General features: G+C 37.0%; 1 protein-coding gene across 2 annotated transcripts; it reads left to right on the top strand.

Annotated features, from left to right (window-relative positions):
* The first annotated feature begins 1,271 nt into the window (after positions 1-1,271).
* On the top strand, positions 1,272-17,955 carry CHR5 (chromatin remodeling 5). Of its 2 annotated transcripts, none has more exons than XM_086642222.1 (30): positions 1,272-1,768; positions 2,454-3,234; positions 3,419-3,486; positions 4,430-4,864; positions 5,639-5,863; positions 6,060-6,143; positions 6,461-6,624; positions 6,799-6,850; positions 7,079-7,142; positions 7,935-8,028; positions 8,160-8,247; positions 8,337-8,471; positions 9,641-9,832; positions 9,938-10,005; positions 10,279-10,372; positions 10,486-10,610; positions 10,709-10,772; positions 11,039-11,251; positions 11,745-11,987; positions 12,097-12,207; positions 12,323-12,412; positions 12,562-12,744; positions 12,865-12,945; positions 13,060-13,299; positions 14,096-14,251; positions 14,356-14,533; positions 14,618-14,799; positions 15,660-16,004; positions 16,117-16,207; positions 16,883-17,955. In XM_086642222.1, exons 2-30 carry the CDS (start codon positions 2,508-2,510, stop codon positions 17,323-17,325), a joined length of 5,235 nt encoding a protein of 1,744 aa, XP_086498348.1. In that variant the 5' UTR covers positions 1,272-1,768; positions 2,454-2,507; the 3' UTR covers positions 17,326-17,955. The 2 variants fall into 2 exon arrangements, with proteins under 2 accessions (XP_086498348.1, XP_086498347.1); XM_086642221.1 differs by having other exon boundaries at positions 1,298-1,768; positions 2,451-3,234.
* The last annotated feature ends 306 nt before the right edge of the window (positions 17,956-18,261 follow it).

Raw genomic sequence — 18,261 nt, 5'->3', positions numbered from 1 at the left:
TTTTAAGGTTCACTATTGTTAATTGAAATTTTTGACTCATAACTTTTTTTTATACAATATGTGAATTGATTTTTCTAGGTTTCACTTCTTGAACCGCCAAAGCATAAGTGGGATTAGGGTTTTGGATTGGATTATGTCTGATAAATTTTTTGCTACAATATGTGAATTGATTTTTTTAAGGATTTTTGACATTTCAGGTTGTCCTTAACTACTGTTAATTGCTAATCTTGAGATGATTGTTGGTCCTTACAGAAAATCAAGTTGATTAAGAGGATGAGTATGAGAGAGAATAACACTTGATAGAAAGTGCCAGACAAAGAGGGGGTTAGAGAGATCGAGAGAGAATGCAAGTGAGACAGAAAGAGTCACCGGACGTGGAGAGAGTGAGAGTGAGCAAACCATTTTACCATATAAAATGTGATAAAATTTTCACCCATTTTTCCAACTTTTTTTTTCCACGGGAAATCGATTTTCTAATCTTTTCAGTTGAATCAAATAGCTGAAAATGAATTGTCTTAATAAAATCTATTTTCTAACCCGATTTTACTGTGTATCAAACGAACCCTAAGTGAAATGCAGTTTAGTTTGTGATGTATAGAATGAAGTTGACGACTTAATTTTGCCGTAGACATATTAGTTGTGATTCAACTTGGGTTTGTTATCCCTCTCCTCACCATAACAAAAACTCTAAAATGACTAATGTAAATAGACCGAGCAAGGACAATTTCTACGATTTCAACAATAAAATAAAATATCATATATTTCTACGTAATTGAGTTTTAAGTACGGCTTGGTTTTCAAGGATATGAAATTCAAATAAAATTTACGATGTAAATTATTTTGCCAAAGATGAACTCTCACATCTACTTCATTTTTCGAAGAGCAAAATTCAAAACCTAACTATGTAAGTTTTGATTCTGCCATAGCGATAAAACAATTCTTGTGTTGAACAATACTACGAAAAGTACCTTAGTTAAATGGTATATATTATATGTATATATATTCATCGGAGATATAAGAGTTCAACCTTTATCGTTTTCTCAGAAATAAACACATAAATGAATTCAAAATCACAATTAGATTAAGATTCCATAAAAGTGGGTGAATTAATTGTATAGATTCGTGTTAGATTATTTGGGTAGATTTTATCGACCAAAGGAGCAAGAGTTATAATCAGTTTGACAAATATCACCGATGAAACACTACTTGGTCAGAGTGAGGCAGGACGCAAAGTAACACCTCAAAACCCGAGAGCGACTTGCTTATGTCTTAGGGTTAGTCTGCTATAGTCTCCGGTGTTTGGCTCTCATAGACTCGGGTGTATATGACGGATTTCGCGTGTTCTCCCCCACCATAGAAAACGCAAACACAACCTTAGCTTCTTAAAATAAAAGGCTCAAATCAATGATCTCGATTCACTTATAAAATTCGAGGGGTTAGACTAGGCAGCCCCTTGCCCTAAAATACATATCTCCCAAAGAAAAAAAAAAATTAAAATCGTTATTAACATCTCTCTCTCTCTCTCTCTCTGAGTATATCTCTGTCTACCCGGTAGAAGCCCCCGTCTCTCTTCTTCCCCCCTTCACCTGGACCCCGTCGATCATCTGAACACAGTCCATTAATTTCTTACTCTTTCATCGTAGATTACCCATCATCGGTACCTTTCAATCTACTAAACCCCCAACCATAAACGGAAAAAAACCCGATTCTCACTCATTCTTACCCGTCGGCGGTTCAGTTTCCCTCGCCGGAGCGCCACCACTTTAAGGTCCGCACTTTTAACCTACCCACTTTTTCTTTTAATCTTTCTTCATCGTTAAACAATTTTTACCTTTGGAAATTCATCTTTTTATATGAGTGAGTTTATTTTTTTCTCGATTCTTCATCAGTTACTCAGTTTTATCTGATTTTTGTTCATTGAGGTTTAGTTATTTGGGATTTGAGGTTTGGGATTTAATTTTTAGGGTTTCTTGTTCGTTTAATGGTTTGGGTAATTGAAATTTGATTAAGTTTTGGGGTTTTTCATTTTATTTTAATTGTAGGTCATCGATCTGTTGTTTATACTCTAGGATCTATTGATTTTGAAGTTTTGATTTATATTGAATTGTATTTTTGTTTTCTTGATTGGGTTTGTCTCAATTTTTGATTTTGTTCTTGCCAATTTAGGTTATTTGGTTCATAGGGCGGGAAATTGTTTCAGAACTAATTTTATACATCTTTTATTTTCTAACTCATCTTATACATATAGAACTCATTTTGTTATTTTGATTTCTTCTTTGGTTATTCATATATTGAATTTCACTTCTTCACTTGGTGGTAAGATGGAGAGTTGGTGTTCTAACTTTTATAATTTAGTAGTTTCTTTCACCATTTAATAAGCAAGAGTTCTCATTGCTCGTATATATTTGGAAAGTTAATCACTTTGATTATGTTTTTCTTTCGGTTTGCAGCAGAGAGTTGTTATGTTAAGAGCTTGAACCAAATTTAAAAGATGCCCATGTGAAAACATGGCCTTTTTCAGAAATTTTTCGGATGGAATGGATTCACGCAATGATCTAAATGAGAATAGCGAGGATTGCAATGTGAGAGGAGTTCATAATTTAGTAGAAAATGAAGATACAGATGCAAGCTCTAGTGGCTATGAGAAGGACAGTGAATTGAAGATGGATGATCATTTAAGGAGTGAGGATGAACAGGTTGATGGTGGAGGTAGGGTACAAAACGAAACAGCTTCTATTTCGAGAACAACTCAAAATAATCATCCTTCTGGAAGGAGAGCAGCTGTGGTTGGGAAGTGGGGTTCTTCCTTTTGGAAGGATTGTCAACCTATGGGCCGACAGGAAGGATTTGATCCTGCTCAGGACTTGAAATACATGGATTCTAATGGTAACAATGATGAAGGATCGGAAGATAATTGCGTGGATAATAAGGAAGATAGAGTAGACACAGAAGGCTATGATGAGCAGACAGAAGGTGAAGAGGACCAGAGTGGTCAGGCTGAAGTACCTGCAGAGGAGATGTTGTCCGATGATTACTATGAGCAGGATGTGGAAGAGCAGAGCGATTCATTGCATTATAGAGGACTGAATCGGTCCACCGCTTCTAGTTCGAAACAGCCTTCCGCACCTATGTCTGTCAATAAGAACATGATTAGGGGAACAAAGGCTGTCAATGTCAAGGAATATGATGATGAAGACGATGATTATGAAGATGACGATGAGGAAGAGGAAGATGGTACTTTGCTATATTTTTCTAGATTACTTGCAAAAGCTTTGGTTGTTTGATCACTAAAATCTGCTGTTTTTTTGTTCAGTGTCTACTTTTTTCTTTTGATTGGAAAAAATGTTTCATCTTGTTTAAGTAATATGGAAATGTTTTGAATTTGTTGATAGAGCAATATCTCGATTCTTGCTTGCAGGTGATGATCCTGATGATGAGGATTTTGAGCCTGATTTTGGAGGCACGGACAGCTGCAGCAGGAAAAAGGTTACCCCTTAGGCCCTTAGTCAAGGAATATTCTATTGGAATCTGTTACTACAAGAGTACAAGGCCACATCCACTATTATCTTTCTTTTTGAACTGCATAACACCTTTTAGCTCTTTAGTGGCACTTACGGTTATGGATCAGTTACACTATTTGAGTTTATGGCTATCAGAAGTTGCAAGCAGACAAAGAAACTAGCTCGTTTTCGTTATTCTGATCCAATTTAATAGAAGTGAAGACTATTAAACACAGTTAATTTTCAAAAAAAAAAAGACTATTAAACACAGTAACTACGAAGTGGAATATTAATAAAGCTATTTTCATTGGATTTGGCAGTGCGCTAAGATGGTTAACAAGTTGGCCACTTAATTCTATAAAGTACAATGTGGAATGAATACATATATCTAGCCTATCTGCGTCCTTTAGCTGTATTTTAATTTTAAGGTAGTAAACCTGCTACCAGAAGTTTCTTGAGTTAATAAGCTATTATTTAAAGTAATTTACAGCAATTGTTGGAACTTTTTGGGTCTTTTAGGGTGATAATGTGATATGCTGACTGAACATGTGAAAAATAATGATGATGACAAAACAAAATGAGCCAGACCTTTGTTAGGGTGAATAAATCAACTATGGATGGTTGCTTCGAGTACATTCATCATTCCCTTGAGTATCATGCTGTTCCATGGTTTCCGGAAACCAATTAACAGCAAAGAAGGTGAGTTTGCCTGTCACCCTTTGGCGTGAGATCCACCGGTGCATGCCGTCAGAGGAATTTCTCCCGCATCGAAGAGTTACCCTAACTTGCCGTATTGTAAAAGTCATTACTGTGAAAATGATTTTTTTTACGGTTTATATCATGGTCCTAGTATTAATCATGTGCCACTATTCACATAGATGATACTGAGTTATTGGGCTGTTTTTTCTTTTGTTTTTTGATTATAACAGGATCAGGAGTGGGATTGTGATGGTTCTGACGATGACGATAATGATGATGACCTGGATATCTTAGACGATGATGATATGGATTATAACAGGAAATCCCAACGTAAAGGACGAAGTAAAGGAGGACGCAGTTTAAAACCTAGGGAAAATAAACCGGCTTCTACACAAACTCGTCAAAGGAAAGCAAAAACTTTCTGGGAAGATGAGGATTCATCTTCAAAAGATTCGGAAAATGAAAGTGATGCTGATTTTGGTAGTAGGGCAAGAGGAGCTAGATATGTCCGTAAGGATAATGTTGGTAGAGCAACTATGGCCACAAATATCAAAGAACAAAATGGTGATGTTCGCAGTTCAACTCGGTCAACACGAAAGATATCATATGTTGAGAGCGAAGAAAGTGAAGAAATAGAAGAAGAGAAGGCAAAAAAAAGCCAAAAGGTGAGTTTAATGTAGTTAATTTCATTTTATCTTCTCTTGTTCAAGTATTAAAAGAATCTCTCTGTCGTCATAAACATTCCCCTTTATCCTTTATTACGTATATATTCTTAACGCAATTCACTGATTCAGGAAAGCAGAATGTTATATTTCTCGTTCATTTCATTCTAATGCATCTAACTGATGTAAGGTAGCACTTTCGATCAATTGCTTCATGTGCCTCCATTACTCTATTTGCCTTTACACACTTGAGCCTTTTGTGTTTTAGGCCATCAGCGTTGCTGTTCTGCTGGTAAGTGGAAAGCTTAGGGTTGTTCCACTAATGGTTAATAATCAAATAAAGGAATCCGCTTGATAGCAGACTATAGTATCTTTTTTTTGTACTTAGTTGGTTTGAAGGTAAATAGATGAAAAGGGAATCCTTATCTTTGTTAATTTATCAAGTGGAACAGATTTTTTACTTGTGATGAAGAAGGAATTAGACTGTCACGAAGATGTCACTAGTGGGAATTTAAATTAGCATTGAAGTTGATATTGAGGCCCATGCCAATGGTTTTCGACTGAATGAGCCACTAGTTGGTTGTTAGAAAAATCTTCTCCAAAAGTATATTCCATATTGCTTGTTAAATTCTGAATTGCAAGTTTGCCACAAAACAAAAATTGTTAGAAACAAAAATTAGGCTAGAAAATGCATACAAAAACATTAGTTATCGCCTTTATGTTTTCATCTTATTATATTTCATATTTTACATGATACTCATTAAACAAAATTTGCAGGAGGACATTGAAGAAGAAGATGTGGATTGTATTGAAAGGGTACTTTGGCACCAGCCGAAGGGCATGGCAGAAGATGCTTTGAGGAACAATAAGTCAGCACAGCCTGCTGTTTTGAGCCACTTGTTAGACTCTGATCCAGATTGGAATGAAATTGAGTTTTATATAAAATGGAAAGGCCAATCATATTTACACTGCAATTGGAAATCGTTTTCCGATCTCCAAAATGTAAGCCAACCGATCTTTATGAGGTGCAACTAGCTTTCTAAAGTTCATTGGTTGTTCTAAAAGATTCTTTGGTAGCAAAAAATCAGTCGATCTAAGAAGATCATTTTTAATATTAATTTTGTTCTAAAAGATTCTTTATGAGGTGCAACCGATCTGATGCTTGCGTTTCCTGCCTATTTGTTTAATGAATCTGCAGATGACTGGCTATAAGAAGGTCTTGAATTATACAAAACGAGTGATGGAGGAAAGGAGATTTAGAAGAACATTGTCCCGTGAGGAGGTAATATATGTTCGTTGTTTCTCAAGTTTTCTTTTGCAAATGGTGTAGATTAAGTACCTCCTCATTTTAGCTATTCTTAAATTAGATGAGTTTGGTGTTTGATGGTTTTTGAGCTTAGATGTCATTACTATTCTCTAGGTAAAACTAAAATAGAAATGCTTTTGTAACATAGTACAAAATAGATCTCATGGCTTAATATTTGCTTTTGATAGTTTTGTAGCTTCAATTTGCTTTTACGGCTTTCCTTCGGCATCAATTTTTTTCACAACTACATTTTCTGTTCCTATTTACTCACATATGAAACCCTATTTGGTCAGGTTGAGGTTCATGACGTGAGCAAGGAAATGGAATTGGACCTTATTAAGCAGTATAGTCAGGTCGAACGAATCTTCGCTGATAGAATTAGCAAAAGTGGTTCAGAGGACGTAATACCCGAGTATCTGGTCAAGTGGAAAGGACTCTCTTATGCTGAAGCTACCTGGTATTATATATTATAAGTGATCTCATGATTTTGCTGGCCTTACACTTGTTAGCCCTGCATGTGTGGATCTAATTTTACTTTTAGCTTCATCCTTATAGTGTCTCTGCTTATGAACTAAAAACAGGCGTAGTTGACATTTCTTTCATACCTATGGTGGTTTTGACATGTTTTTAGGGAAAAGGAACTGGATATTGCATTTGCTCAGGATTTGATTGCTGAATACAAGGTATGCTCGGTTTAGAATGTCTTATGGTACGTCTAGCACTACGAGATTTTAAGGTTAACTACACCACTCATAGTTTGTTAAAAACATGTTCTCTCTGCGTTAAATACATCGATGATGAGCTGCTCAACATTGCGACTTCGAGTTTAGCATAGGACCTCGTTACATTTACTGAAGAACAATTGAAGTTCCATTAACTTCTAATTTTTTTATCTGTTATTTCGTGGACAGGCTAGGGAGGATGCAATGACCGTGCAAGGAAAGCTGGTTGATTTTCAGCGGAAAAGAAGCAAAGGTCCATTTCGTGTCTTCTTGTCTCTGCATGCGTACATACCTTTTACATGAAAAGCCAATCATCGTATAGAGCGTCATACTTCCTTTTACATGGAAAGTTATAAGTGGAATCATACATCTAGGTCCAACAGGGTAACGTAATCTGTTTCTTGTGAGGATGATCTCGTCACTATCTAGATCACTCTTAAAGATAGACCTATTCTAAATTGTCTGCTCCATAAAAAGTTCGCTAGAAACTAACAATGCAAGTAGACCCAAAAATATATATTTGAAAATTTCAATTATGTAGCACAAAAGTAGGCCTTAAGGTCGTTCGCTTGTCCGCTTACCGTTATACATCATTTGTGTCACTCTCACATCTTAACATGCTGCCACTAAAGTTGGTTTAGAAAGTTGTAGACTTACCGCTTACGTAAGTAAAAGTATCTTTTATTTTAAGATTAGAATTGGGTGGCGTTCATGTTTAATAGGAAAATCGTGTAAGAATGTCCCAATTGTGTTTGAGCAAGATAAGGTAGTTGCATGGATGATTGAATGCTAAAAATTAAGATAAAGCTGGGAACTTGTGAGACTTCCACCTTTCAGTTGTTACTAAATGAGTATTGACATAAATAAAATCCATTTATAGGTGCCATTAACATTTGAAACCTAGGTTTAGTATTGTGAAGCAAAATATTATCTGATAAATTTTAACCACTTGATACCCGTATTTCAACCGAAACATCTGACACTCTCACTTTAGTACCTTACATTCTCTTTGTTTTTGGCCTTCGGGAAATTTTTGTGTCCTTAGATAGTCTCCGCAAGCTGGATGAACAACCCGAGTGGCTGAAAGGAGGAAATCTTCGTGATTATCAGCTCGAGGGCTTGAATTTTCTTGTTAATAGGTCTCTTGCACCCTCTTTTTGCTCTTATTTCTTTCTGCGCTTCTTGGATTCAACATTACTAATATGAACTATTAGTATGCTGATACGCCTGCTTTTGTTGTATGCTAATAAACGGCTTGTTGGAAGCGTAGTTGGAGAAATGACACAAATGTTATTCTAGCGGACGAGATGGGTCTTGGTAAAACTGTTCAGTCTGTGTCGATGTTGGGCTTTTTACAGGTATCTTCTATTATGCCGTTCTTTGATTGTATGTTCCTAAAATTTTTTCCTTTGAACTTTTTCTTACACAATATTGCTTTATACTGCAGAATGCTCAACAAATTCATGGTCCTTTTCTTGTCGTCGTACCATTGTCAACTCTTACAAATTGGGCGAAAGAATTCCGGAAGTGGCTTCCGGAAATGAATGTTGTTGTATATATCGGAAACCGTGCAAGTCGGGAGGTGAGTCTTTTTATTTAAGCTCGGCCTTTTAACTTATCAGTCTGAAATGCAGATATGAAATTCAAATATTAGTTATTATTAAGTTGTTATATGAGTGCATAACGACATAGCTAAATGGCATGTCATATCAATCAATAACCTTAAAAAGGTACAAAGTTTATGGTTTTAGAAAATTAACCTGAAAATTGATTCAAACCGTCTCTCTCATCTCTCTCTACAACTGGATCTATGTTTGTTCCTCCGGCGAAGGGTCCTCCCTTCGCCGGATCTCTTTTTTTTCTTTCCTTTGTAGTTAGTTTTCCTTCCATCAATAGTTTCTAGGGTCTCAGATCGGTGTGGTAGCCGTTGTGTTCTTGATGAGATGGTGGTCGTGGTGTATTGTGGTGGTCATTTTAGGGTTTCTGATGGTGGTGAAGGGTTTGAATGGAAGAGATGGTGGTTGATTAGCGTCGTATGGTGGTTGCGGGGGTTTTGTACGAAAGTGATGGCGGTGGTTTGTGTTGTTGTATATGGTGGTGGTGGTGGCATTGAAAACAAGATAATGGTGGTGGCTAGAGGTAGTGTTTTTGGTTGTTTTCAGTGGTTTTAATGGGGATGGTGGGAGTCTGTTTTGTGTTACGAAATGGTGGTGGTTCTGTGGATTGGATCATGGTGGTTTCCTGGTAGTGATGGTGGCTTTTATCGTAGTGGCGGCGACTGTTCAGTGGTGACGGTGATTTACCTTCATAGGCGGCGGTAGTTATCTTGGTTGGGGGCAATTTTAGTATTAGTTCTTTTAGTTTGTCGACCTTTAGGGTCTTTTAATTCTCGATCTTAAGGATCTTTTTCTCTTTGTCGACCTTTAGGGTCTTTTGTTTTGAGTCTGTGTCTTGTCAATTCCGTTCCCTTCATGAGGCACTTTGCATTCGAAGTTCTGTGTAGAACTACTTATGTAACTCTCATGTAGTTCTCAGAGGAATAAAATCTCTCATGTAATGTTGTGGTTCAATTAATGAATGTATTTACGAGTTTCCTCAAAAAAATAAAAAAATAGTGCTTCATTGTTAAAAAAGAATAAATAAATATTGACATATTATAGATGTTTGTGAATGTTTTATAGTTATTGAGCTTGATTACGTTATGCGTTTTGTTATCCGTATGCACAGAAATTTCACTGTTGTTCTCTGCAGGTTTGCGAGCAACATGAATTTTACACCAATAAGAAAAACGCCAGAGGTATTAAATTTAATGCTATATTAACGACATATGAAGTCGTTTTGAAGGATAAGGCGGTCCTTTCCAAGATAAAGTGGAACTATCTTATGGTCGACGAGGCACACAGACTGAAGAACAGTGAAGCATCGCTATATACGACACTTTCGGTACATCACTGTCTTGTTATTTTTCTACTATGGCTTGCCAATGCATATTAGATTATTTTTTGATGTCTGGTATGTTGGTATCTAAATTACCTTCTATTTCAACAGGAATTTAGCACCAAGAACAAGCTGCTTATAACGGGTACTCCGTTGCAGAACAGTGTTGAAGAGCTATGGTGATCATTCTTCATCATCTTATTTTATTATCATTCACTTATGGATGCTTCATTTGGTTGATCAACTTCAAGTTTCTTTCACTAGATTCTCAAGAACCTTTTTAAAATATATGTTCCTTTAGTGTTAGACGTGTACTGCTTAATCTGTAGAACATTAGGCGTTTTCTTCTAAATCCTTTCTGGTATAGCTCATAGCCAGGAGGAATTTATAAAAGCCTAGGTTTCTTTTTCCGTTCTTCGACTCCAGTTCTTATTGCATTTTTTCAATGACAGGGCCTTGCTTCACTTTCTCGATCCGGAGAAGTTCAAAAGCAAAGATGACTTTGCTGAGAGGTATAAGAATCTCAGCTCCTTCAATGAACTTGAGGTATGTTCACTAATCATGACTTTGCATAGACTCTATTCCTTAGGAGTCTTGGTCCATCTGTTCTTCTCTGGACGGTACTATGACACTTATATTTGTCCTCGGTATATCTTTAGCTTGCTAACCTTCATAAGGAGTTGAGACCTCATATCCTCCGAAGAGTTATAAAGGATGTTGAGAAGTCATTGCCTCCGAAAATTGAACGCATTCTTAGGGTTGAAATGTCTCCTCTTCAGAAACAGTAAGCACTCAAGTCAACTAAACTTGCAACAATTTTTGTTAGTCTTGCTATTATGACTGATTTTTGTTTTTATTTACTTTATATCTGTGTTTATGAAGGTATTACAAGTGGATTTTGGAACGTAACTTTCGTGACTTGAACAAAGGAGTCCGTGGGAATCAGGTAATGTGTAATACAATTGAAGGAGATTATCGAATCTTAGATTTTTTTTCTTCACGCTTTACTTATGGTGGTATCGTTTTATTTTATTATTGAGCTCTCAATTTCTCGAGTGGGTTACTTTGTTTGAAGAAAGATGAGTAATTAAATGAGGGTCATTAGCTCCGTTAACCCGTTAGGGGCAAACTGAAGTTACCTCTTTCTTGATTTCATGTTTATATCATGATATCTATTGTTGCTTGATGCACACTTTTCTCTTGAATTTTCAGGTTTCTTTATTAAACATTGTTGTAGAGTTGAAGAAATGTTGCAATCATCCTTTTCTGTTCGAAAGTGCTGACCATGGTTATGGTGGCGATAGTAACACTAATGATAGCAGTAAACTTGAGAGGATCATTTTAAGCAGTGGCAAACTTGTAATACTTGACAAGTTGTTAGTCCGATTGCGTGAAACAAATCATCGTGTTTTAATATTTTCTCAGGTGTGTTGGGGAGAATGTGCTTTGTGTACTCTTAAATATTGTACTGCTTTCTTGCTTTTGGAGTCTATTTGTTGAATATTCACACGTAGCATCTTCGTGTTGTATGATGAATGTGGGATATAAAGTGCACTCGCGAAGATAGTGAGAAGTAGTACAATTCAAACTATTGTTACAGTTCAAACATTCTCTATATCCAACTCCTATGATTCCAGATGAATCAAGTTTTCTTGTCCAGGAAATTGAGCTGAAGATCCAATTCTCTGTTGGTCTTCTTGGTTGAAAAGATGTATCAAACTGTGCAATACTTACATACTATGCAGTATATACGAATATGTGCAAACCCTTACTCTCTTGCGTAGGAAGTTGAAGCCAAAAACAATATATCGATTTTTTTACGAGATAAATAGGCCTGGGAAATTTTGACCATTTTCCCTTTATTTATCCATTAATTTTCCATCTAGTTACAGTTTTCTGTTTTTGACATGTTCTGCAGATGGTTAGGTTGCTGGATATATTGGCAGAGTACTTGTCTCTTAGAGGATTCCAATTTCAGAGACTTGATGGGAGTACTAGAGCGGATCTGCGTCATCAGGCGATGGAGCATTTTAATGCACCTGGAAGTGATGATTTTTGTTTCCTTCTGTCAACGCGTGCTGGTGGTCTTGGCATCAATCTTGCCACAGCAGACACTGTTATAATATTTGATTCGGACTGGAATCCCCAAAATGATTTACAGGTAATGAAATGGGAGTACCATTTCTACTTACCCGTATTTGGGTAGACATATCTGATTTTCACATTGCAAGCTATTTCTCAAAACCTACGTTTTAATGTTTTTCCATCAGGCTATGAGTAGAGCTCATCGAATCGGGCAGCGAGAAGTTGTTAACATTTATAGGTTTGTCACAAGCAAAAGTGTAGAGGAAGATATCCTGGAGCGCGCTAAGAAAAAGATGGTATGGAGCTAATATCTCACTGTATTTTGCAAGTGATTTTGTTTGTTTGACTTGCATATAGTTATTTGGATCCTTTCTTACTTCATCTTCTTATCAATACTGTCTATTCCTTTAGGTTCTAGATCACTTGGTCATACAGAAGCTAAATGCTGAAGGTAGACTCGAGAAGAAAGAGACCAAGAAAGGGGGTCCCATGTTCAACAAAGTAAGAAACTAAAAGAATAATCAATACTTTTAGCTTGTTTACATCTCCATTTTATATATTCTCGAATGGGGTTGGTTTCAGTTTCTTTCGAAAATTTAGTTGTTCCTTTACAGCAAAACGTTCTCAAAATAACTTTTGAATGACTGCAGAATGAACTCTCAGCAATCTTAAGGTTTGGGGCCGAGGAACTCTTTAAGGAAGAAAAAAATGAAGAAGAAAACAAGAAAAGACTTCTAAGCTTGGACATTGATGAGATTCTTGCGAGAGCTGAAAAGGTTGAAACCAAAGGAGCCGAAGCAGAAGAAGGAAGTGAATTATTAAGTGCTTTTAAGGCAAGAATGTTTTAGAACTCCGGAAGTTATGTGTAGATTGTGGGTTTACTCAAGTCATTTTGTTTCAAATTTTTATTGAAAAAAATCTCATATCTTGCCTTTCGCTCATCTCCCTTCTAGGTTGCTAATTTCTGTAGTGCTGAGGATGACGGAACTTTCTGGAGTCGTTGGATCCAACCTGAAGCAGTTAGTCAAGCTGAGGTATAATATTTTTCCAGATGCTTATGATGTGTATTGCTGTCCGAAATTACCATCTACTTTTTAGAGATTTAGTTGTTTTTTGCTTCTCCTAAAATGCACCTTTTGTATCCTTAGGAAGCTATAGCTCCTCGTGCTGCAAGAAATACAAAGAGTTATGTGGAGGCCAATCAACCGGAGACAAGTTCTAAAAGAAAAAGTAGAGGAGTAGAACAACCTAATGCTAGAGGTCAGAAGCGCCGTAAAGCAGATTATGGTGTTAATTCCCCACCTATGATTGAGGGGGCAAGTGCTCAAGTAAGGGAATGGTCTTATGGGAACATATCCAAGAAAGATGCTAGTCTTTTCGCTCGTGCGGTAAAACTCTCATGCTGTTCCTTCTTTTTCCTAACATTGCATCTCCTTGCTTGTCTTTCCTCTTTTTATTCCCTTGATGGTAGAAAACATAACTGGTACACATAACCAACTAAATGTGTCATGCTTTTAGTGTCTGTTATTGTAATTTCCTTGTGGACTTGTAGTTTCTTACTTTTTCTGTAGTTTCTCATTTCTTTTTCTTGTAGTGAAGTAAATGATTTGTTTTTGAACCTACTTCGCCGCTACTTCATATTTAGTAAGCCGAGATCTTAGTGTCTTTTGTCTTCAGTTCCATCTAGTTTCAGGCTAATTCGAAGTAGATGTCCCGAATGTGTTGGTCTAGTACGATTAAGGGGTACAAAACTTCCAAGACATTTCAAAACAATGTCAGACTCAGGTCTATACACAATAAGTTCGCTAATTTATAGTCATCAGTGGACTGTTGACAAATACAGTCAGGTCTGTTTAAGAATCTTCCAAGGCATTTCAAAACTAGAAAAGTCCACGGTTGCAAAACTTGAAATTCATGAAGAGTCAGAAAAGAGAATGTTTTGTTTACTACAGGGAGAGGAAATTTAGTAATTAGGTTTCAACTCTTGAATCACTTTTCACAGCCGTGTTGGAAACAAACTGTTCTAGGGAAGAGTGAACAGCTCATAGGCAACCTGTATTATCATAGTGTGAAACTAGATAATTTCCTTAAATTCTTCATTTGTTGAGTGTATTTACTTGTTTGGAATTTATCTTTTGGTTTTCTCTTTTTTCAATATTAGTGACCTCGACCTCTTTTACTTAGGTTAAGAAGTTCGGAAATACGAGTAAAATAAGTTCCATAGTAGCAGAGGTTGGTGGTGCAATTGAAGCAGCTCCTTCTCAGGCACAAACTGAGCTATTCAATGTTTTGGTTGATGGTTGTAAAGAAGCGATAAAAGGAGAAAATCTCGATTCTAAGGTTAGTTCCAGCCAACATTCATTATTAGAGTACTGGTTAAAGTTCAGAACAAATATTTGTGAAAGTGGAATTACATGACATTTTCATATGGTGTTTATTTTCAGGGATCACTCTTGGATTTTTTTGGTGCCCCTGTGAAAGCTAGTGAGTTGGTGGATCGAATTCAAGAGCTTCAGCTCCTAGCAAAGCGCATTAAAAAGTATCATAATCCAGTTGCCCAATTCCGACTTCTGATGCACTTCAGGGATCCACCGTGGTCCAAAGGGTGTGGTTGGAACCCAGGTACAAGTTTACTTATCTTAATACTTTGATAAGTTGGAAAGTTTCTTTGGTACTTATCGAACTTTGTGGGTGGGCATTTCATAGTTGATGATGCAAAGTTGCTTCTGGGTATTCACTACCATGGATTTGGGAACTGGGAGAAGATTAGGTTGGACCCTAAGCTTGGTCTTTCGAAGAAAATTGCTCCAGCATCTCTTGCACAACGAGAAACCTTTCTTCCACGTGCTCCTAACTTGGATCAACGTGCTTCTGCACTTTTGCGTAAGGTAATTTGGATATGTATTTGGTCGCGTTCAGGTAGCTCACTGACATATTATTTTTGTACGTACTATTATTAAGAACACGTTCATGCAAAAAATCTGGAATAACATATGAACATTACGGCACACACGAACCTAATCGCGATTTTGAAATACTAGACTACTCCACTGCAAAATCCAGTATTATTCGTTACGATGTGTGGTTATCATCTCAGGTAGGTTCTTGCAAACCTGGATTGCGGTGCGGTGATTGTATTGTTTCAAGTCTTTTATCAGTTGTTTAATCGATTTAATCATTGTGGCTGAAGTATGCCCTCGTCAATTTACTTCCAGCCAACAATTTGACCATATCCTCCTCCAGATTCGAACATACCCCTGAACTTGCTAGTTGTTACCTATGACTCTTATTCATTAGGACTCCCATCAAACAACCTAAAGCAGCCACTCTTGAACTCCTTATATGCTATGAAGAAAATATAGTTGTTATTAACGTTAGTCTACTTAGAATTCCCAATTTAGCTCATAAGTGGATTAAAGTTATTGGTTGGTCTAGAATTGTTAGGTATGACATCTGAAAATACATGTGGATGTTCATTGAAAAGTAAATTATTTCTGAATTGTGCTAGTGCATTCTGAATATTAGCATAGGATTGTTTTATGTCAAATAATCGTCTTGATACTAGTATATGAGCAAGTAAAGTGCTGATTCTTTCACCCTCGTCACAAGCATATGGTTCTCTTGGGATAAGGATTAAGGTCAGATAATGTTTTTGTTCTAAGAGGCTTTGTCACCTGAAAATCTGAAATGATTAATGTGTGCTTCAGATGAATGAATGAACTGACTACTGATTTACTTGAAATGCCAGGAATTTGCAGCTGTTGGTGGTAAAAATCCAAAAGGGAAAACGGGCCGTAAGGCTGCCAAGAATGAGGGAGAGGACATGCCAAAAATATCGAATGATCGCTTTAAGGACATGAAAGTGAAACCATCAAGGGCTAGTTCTCGAGTGAGTAAAGATTCATCTCTAAAACGCCCAGGAGTTGAACCAATGGTGAGAGAAGAGGGTGAAATGTCAGACACCGAACTGTATCAGCAATTTAAGGAGGACAAGTGGATGGAGTGGTGTGCGGATGTCATGATTGATGAGGAGAAGACACTCAAGCGCCTTGAGAAGTTGCAAGATACAAGTGCTAAACTTCCAAAGGAGAAGGTTAGTCCTACGTTTCTGTAGATCTTATTTAGCTATCAGCATTATTAGCACGCACATGCTTTTCAACTCTTCTCTTTTTAGCTAAAGGGCAAAACTCAAACTTTTTTTTCAGGTTCTTTCCAAAATTCGGAATTATCTGCAACTTCTTGGAAGAAAGATAGATGAAATTGTACAGGAGCATGAGGAGTCATATAAGCAATCTAGTAAGTTTTACTTGATTCCTTATCTGAAGCAACTTCATGTGTATGTTATCTGCACATTATTTCTGTGGTTTGTTCTGCTATACTGGTGCACGTTTTGCTTTTAAATGTAAATTGAACTTGCATGCTGTGAGAGGTTGGGTTGTGCAAGATGTGATTAATTAAATGAAAAGTAGAAGAGTTGTACTTGATAAAATTTTAATCCTTCCTGAGATTTCAGTAGCATGTTTAAGAAAACAGTAGAGCCATATACTTGGAACAAAATGTTGAAACGTAATGGTTGACGGACAATAGTTAGTCATTTAGGATCTTTATTTGTGGTTTTAGCTCGTCCAAATTGGACGAGAGATAGCTGTAAATTATATATTTTATTTCTAGCTTTAGAACGATGGGTAGATTGTAGGTGTACTTGATCGTCCGGTAGTCAGGATTGTCTGGTAGGGATATGATTCATATATAAATCTGACTGGCTCGACAAAAAATAGTTTGTAGTGCATTCCTTATACTAATGTCTATAGCCATGTTTTGATGACCTTGATCGTGTTCACGTTTTACCCATCTATTTTTATGTAATTGTAGTTGTAGATTTCACCTTCACTTTCTAAACTCTGCGATTAGCAATTTCCCAAGTAAATATTAATAGTATTCTGAATCGTGATTACTTCTTCCGTGTTACAGGGATGACAACAAGATTGTGGAATTATGTGTCTACTTTCTCAAACTTATCTGGGGAGAGGCTTAATCAGATATACTCCAAACTTAAAGAGGAGCAGCAGTACGAAGCGGGAGTGGGACCTTCCTCCTACCTTAATGGGTCTGGAGCCGACCGTCTAATAGAGAGGGGAAATGACTCTACCCATAACCCTCCATTTAGCCACAATATCAAGTCTTCAAGAAGGTTTCAGAAGCATCCATCTCACCAACCTCCAGATACGTTTCACAGAGACCAGAAAAGTGGAAACTCAGAAGCATGGAAAAGGAGAAGAAGAACCGAAGGAGATTCACAACCCCAGGTTCACATACCATTACCTAATGCTTCTCCGGGAATTCTTGGTTGGGGCCCAGCAGATAGCAGAGCGATGGGTAGTGACCGACCTAGTGGAAAACGTCAGATTCGATGAAAACAATCAGACAAAAACACAATAACATCCTGTCTGCGCTTTATCTAATTAGAAGAGCTCAGCAAGACAAAGTTCATTTCAAACTGCTGGCATTTTCCATCTCCGGCAAGTAATATATTACGGAAAATTCTTTTTTCTTTTGGTTCAAGGGAATAAAATATCCGAGTATAGCATTTCTTATTGAAGCTGCTGTAACAGAAGCTTCTTGTCACAAAAATGGTGGCACGAGAGAGATGGTTGATGTGAGAAATTGTATGGGATGGACGAAGCCTTGCAGTTTTTATAAGGCAAGTCCGATATCTTTGGTTATAATCTAACTATCAGTGCTGAAGGCTTCCGCTCTTGTCCGCGTATATATGAAAAATGTGGAACTTTGGGAGATGGGTTGGGTGGGTTGCTGCTGTGTGTGCATATTTGCCCTAGAATCTCTAATGTGTACATTATGCAGCTTTTGCATAAGATAAATTTTGAGTACCCCTTTGTTTCACTCTTCTTCAACAATATCTGAAATAGAGTTTTGGATTCTGTAATTGATTCTTACCTATTTTTGTGGAAGTAGGGAGTTTTACATTTATTTAACCTCTGATGCCATTTGAAATGCCCTAAATTGGATCATCTCATTTTTCTTCAGATTGTTTTTTGATGTTTCTTTTTGAATTGTTCAGTGTGTGCCTCGAACCCTTGATCTCTAGGTGAAAGATTATACCTCTTACTAATGGTTGTTGGCATTGTTTGATACTTGTTGGAAAATTGCATAGGGTATGGGACTTGTTTTATCGGTAAGGATACAAATAGGGCGCTCCATTGATGCCCCAATTTTTTGCTAGATGCCTGTCGTTCTGTTGCTGGTTCACTTTTTTAGCCATTTTGTCTATATGCGGCCCCCAACATTCCTTGACCTCATGTTACTCTATTTTCGCTTTAATTTTCCTTTCG

This window comes from Eschscholzia californica, unplaced genomic scaffold (assembly GCF_041429995.1).
Source record: "Eschscholzia californica isolate CP2 unplaced genomic scaffold, dmEscCali1.0.p SCAF_5, whole genome shotgun sequence".
Classification (NCBI taxonomy): Eukaryota; Viridiplantae; Streptophyta; class Magnoliopsida; order Ranunculales; family Papaveraceae; genus Eschscholzia; species Eschscholzia californica.
Note: the sequence above shows the minus strand (reverse complement) of the source record. Positions and strands in the feature narration are given on the sequence as shown.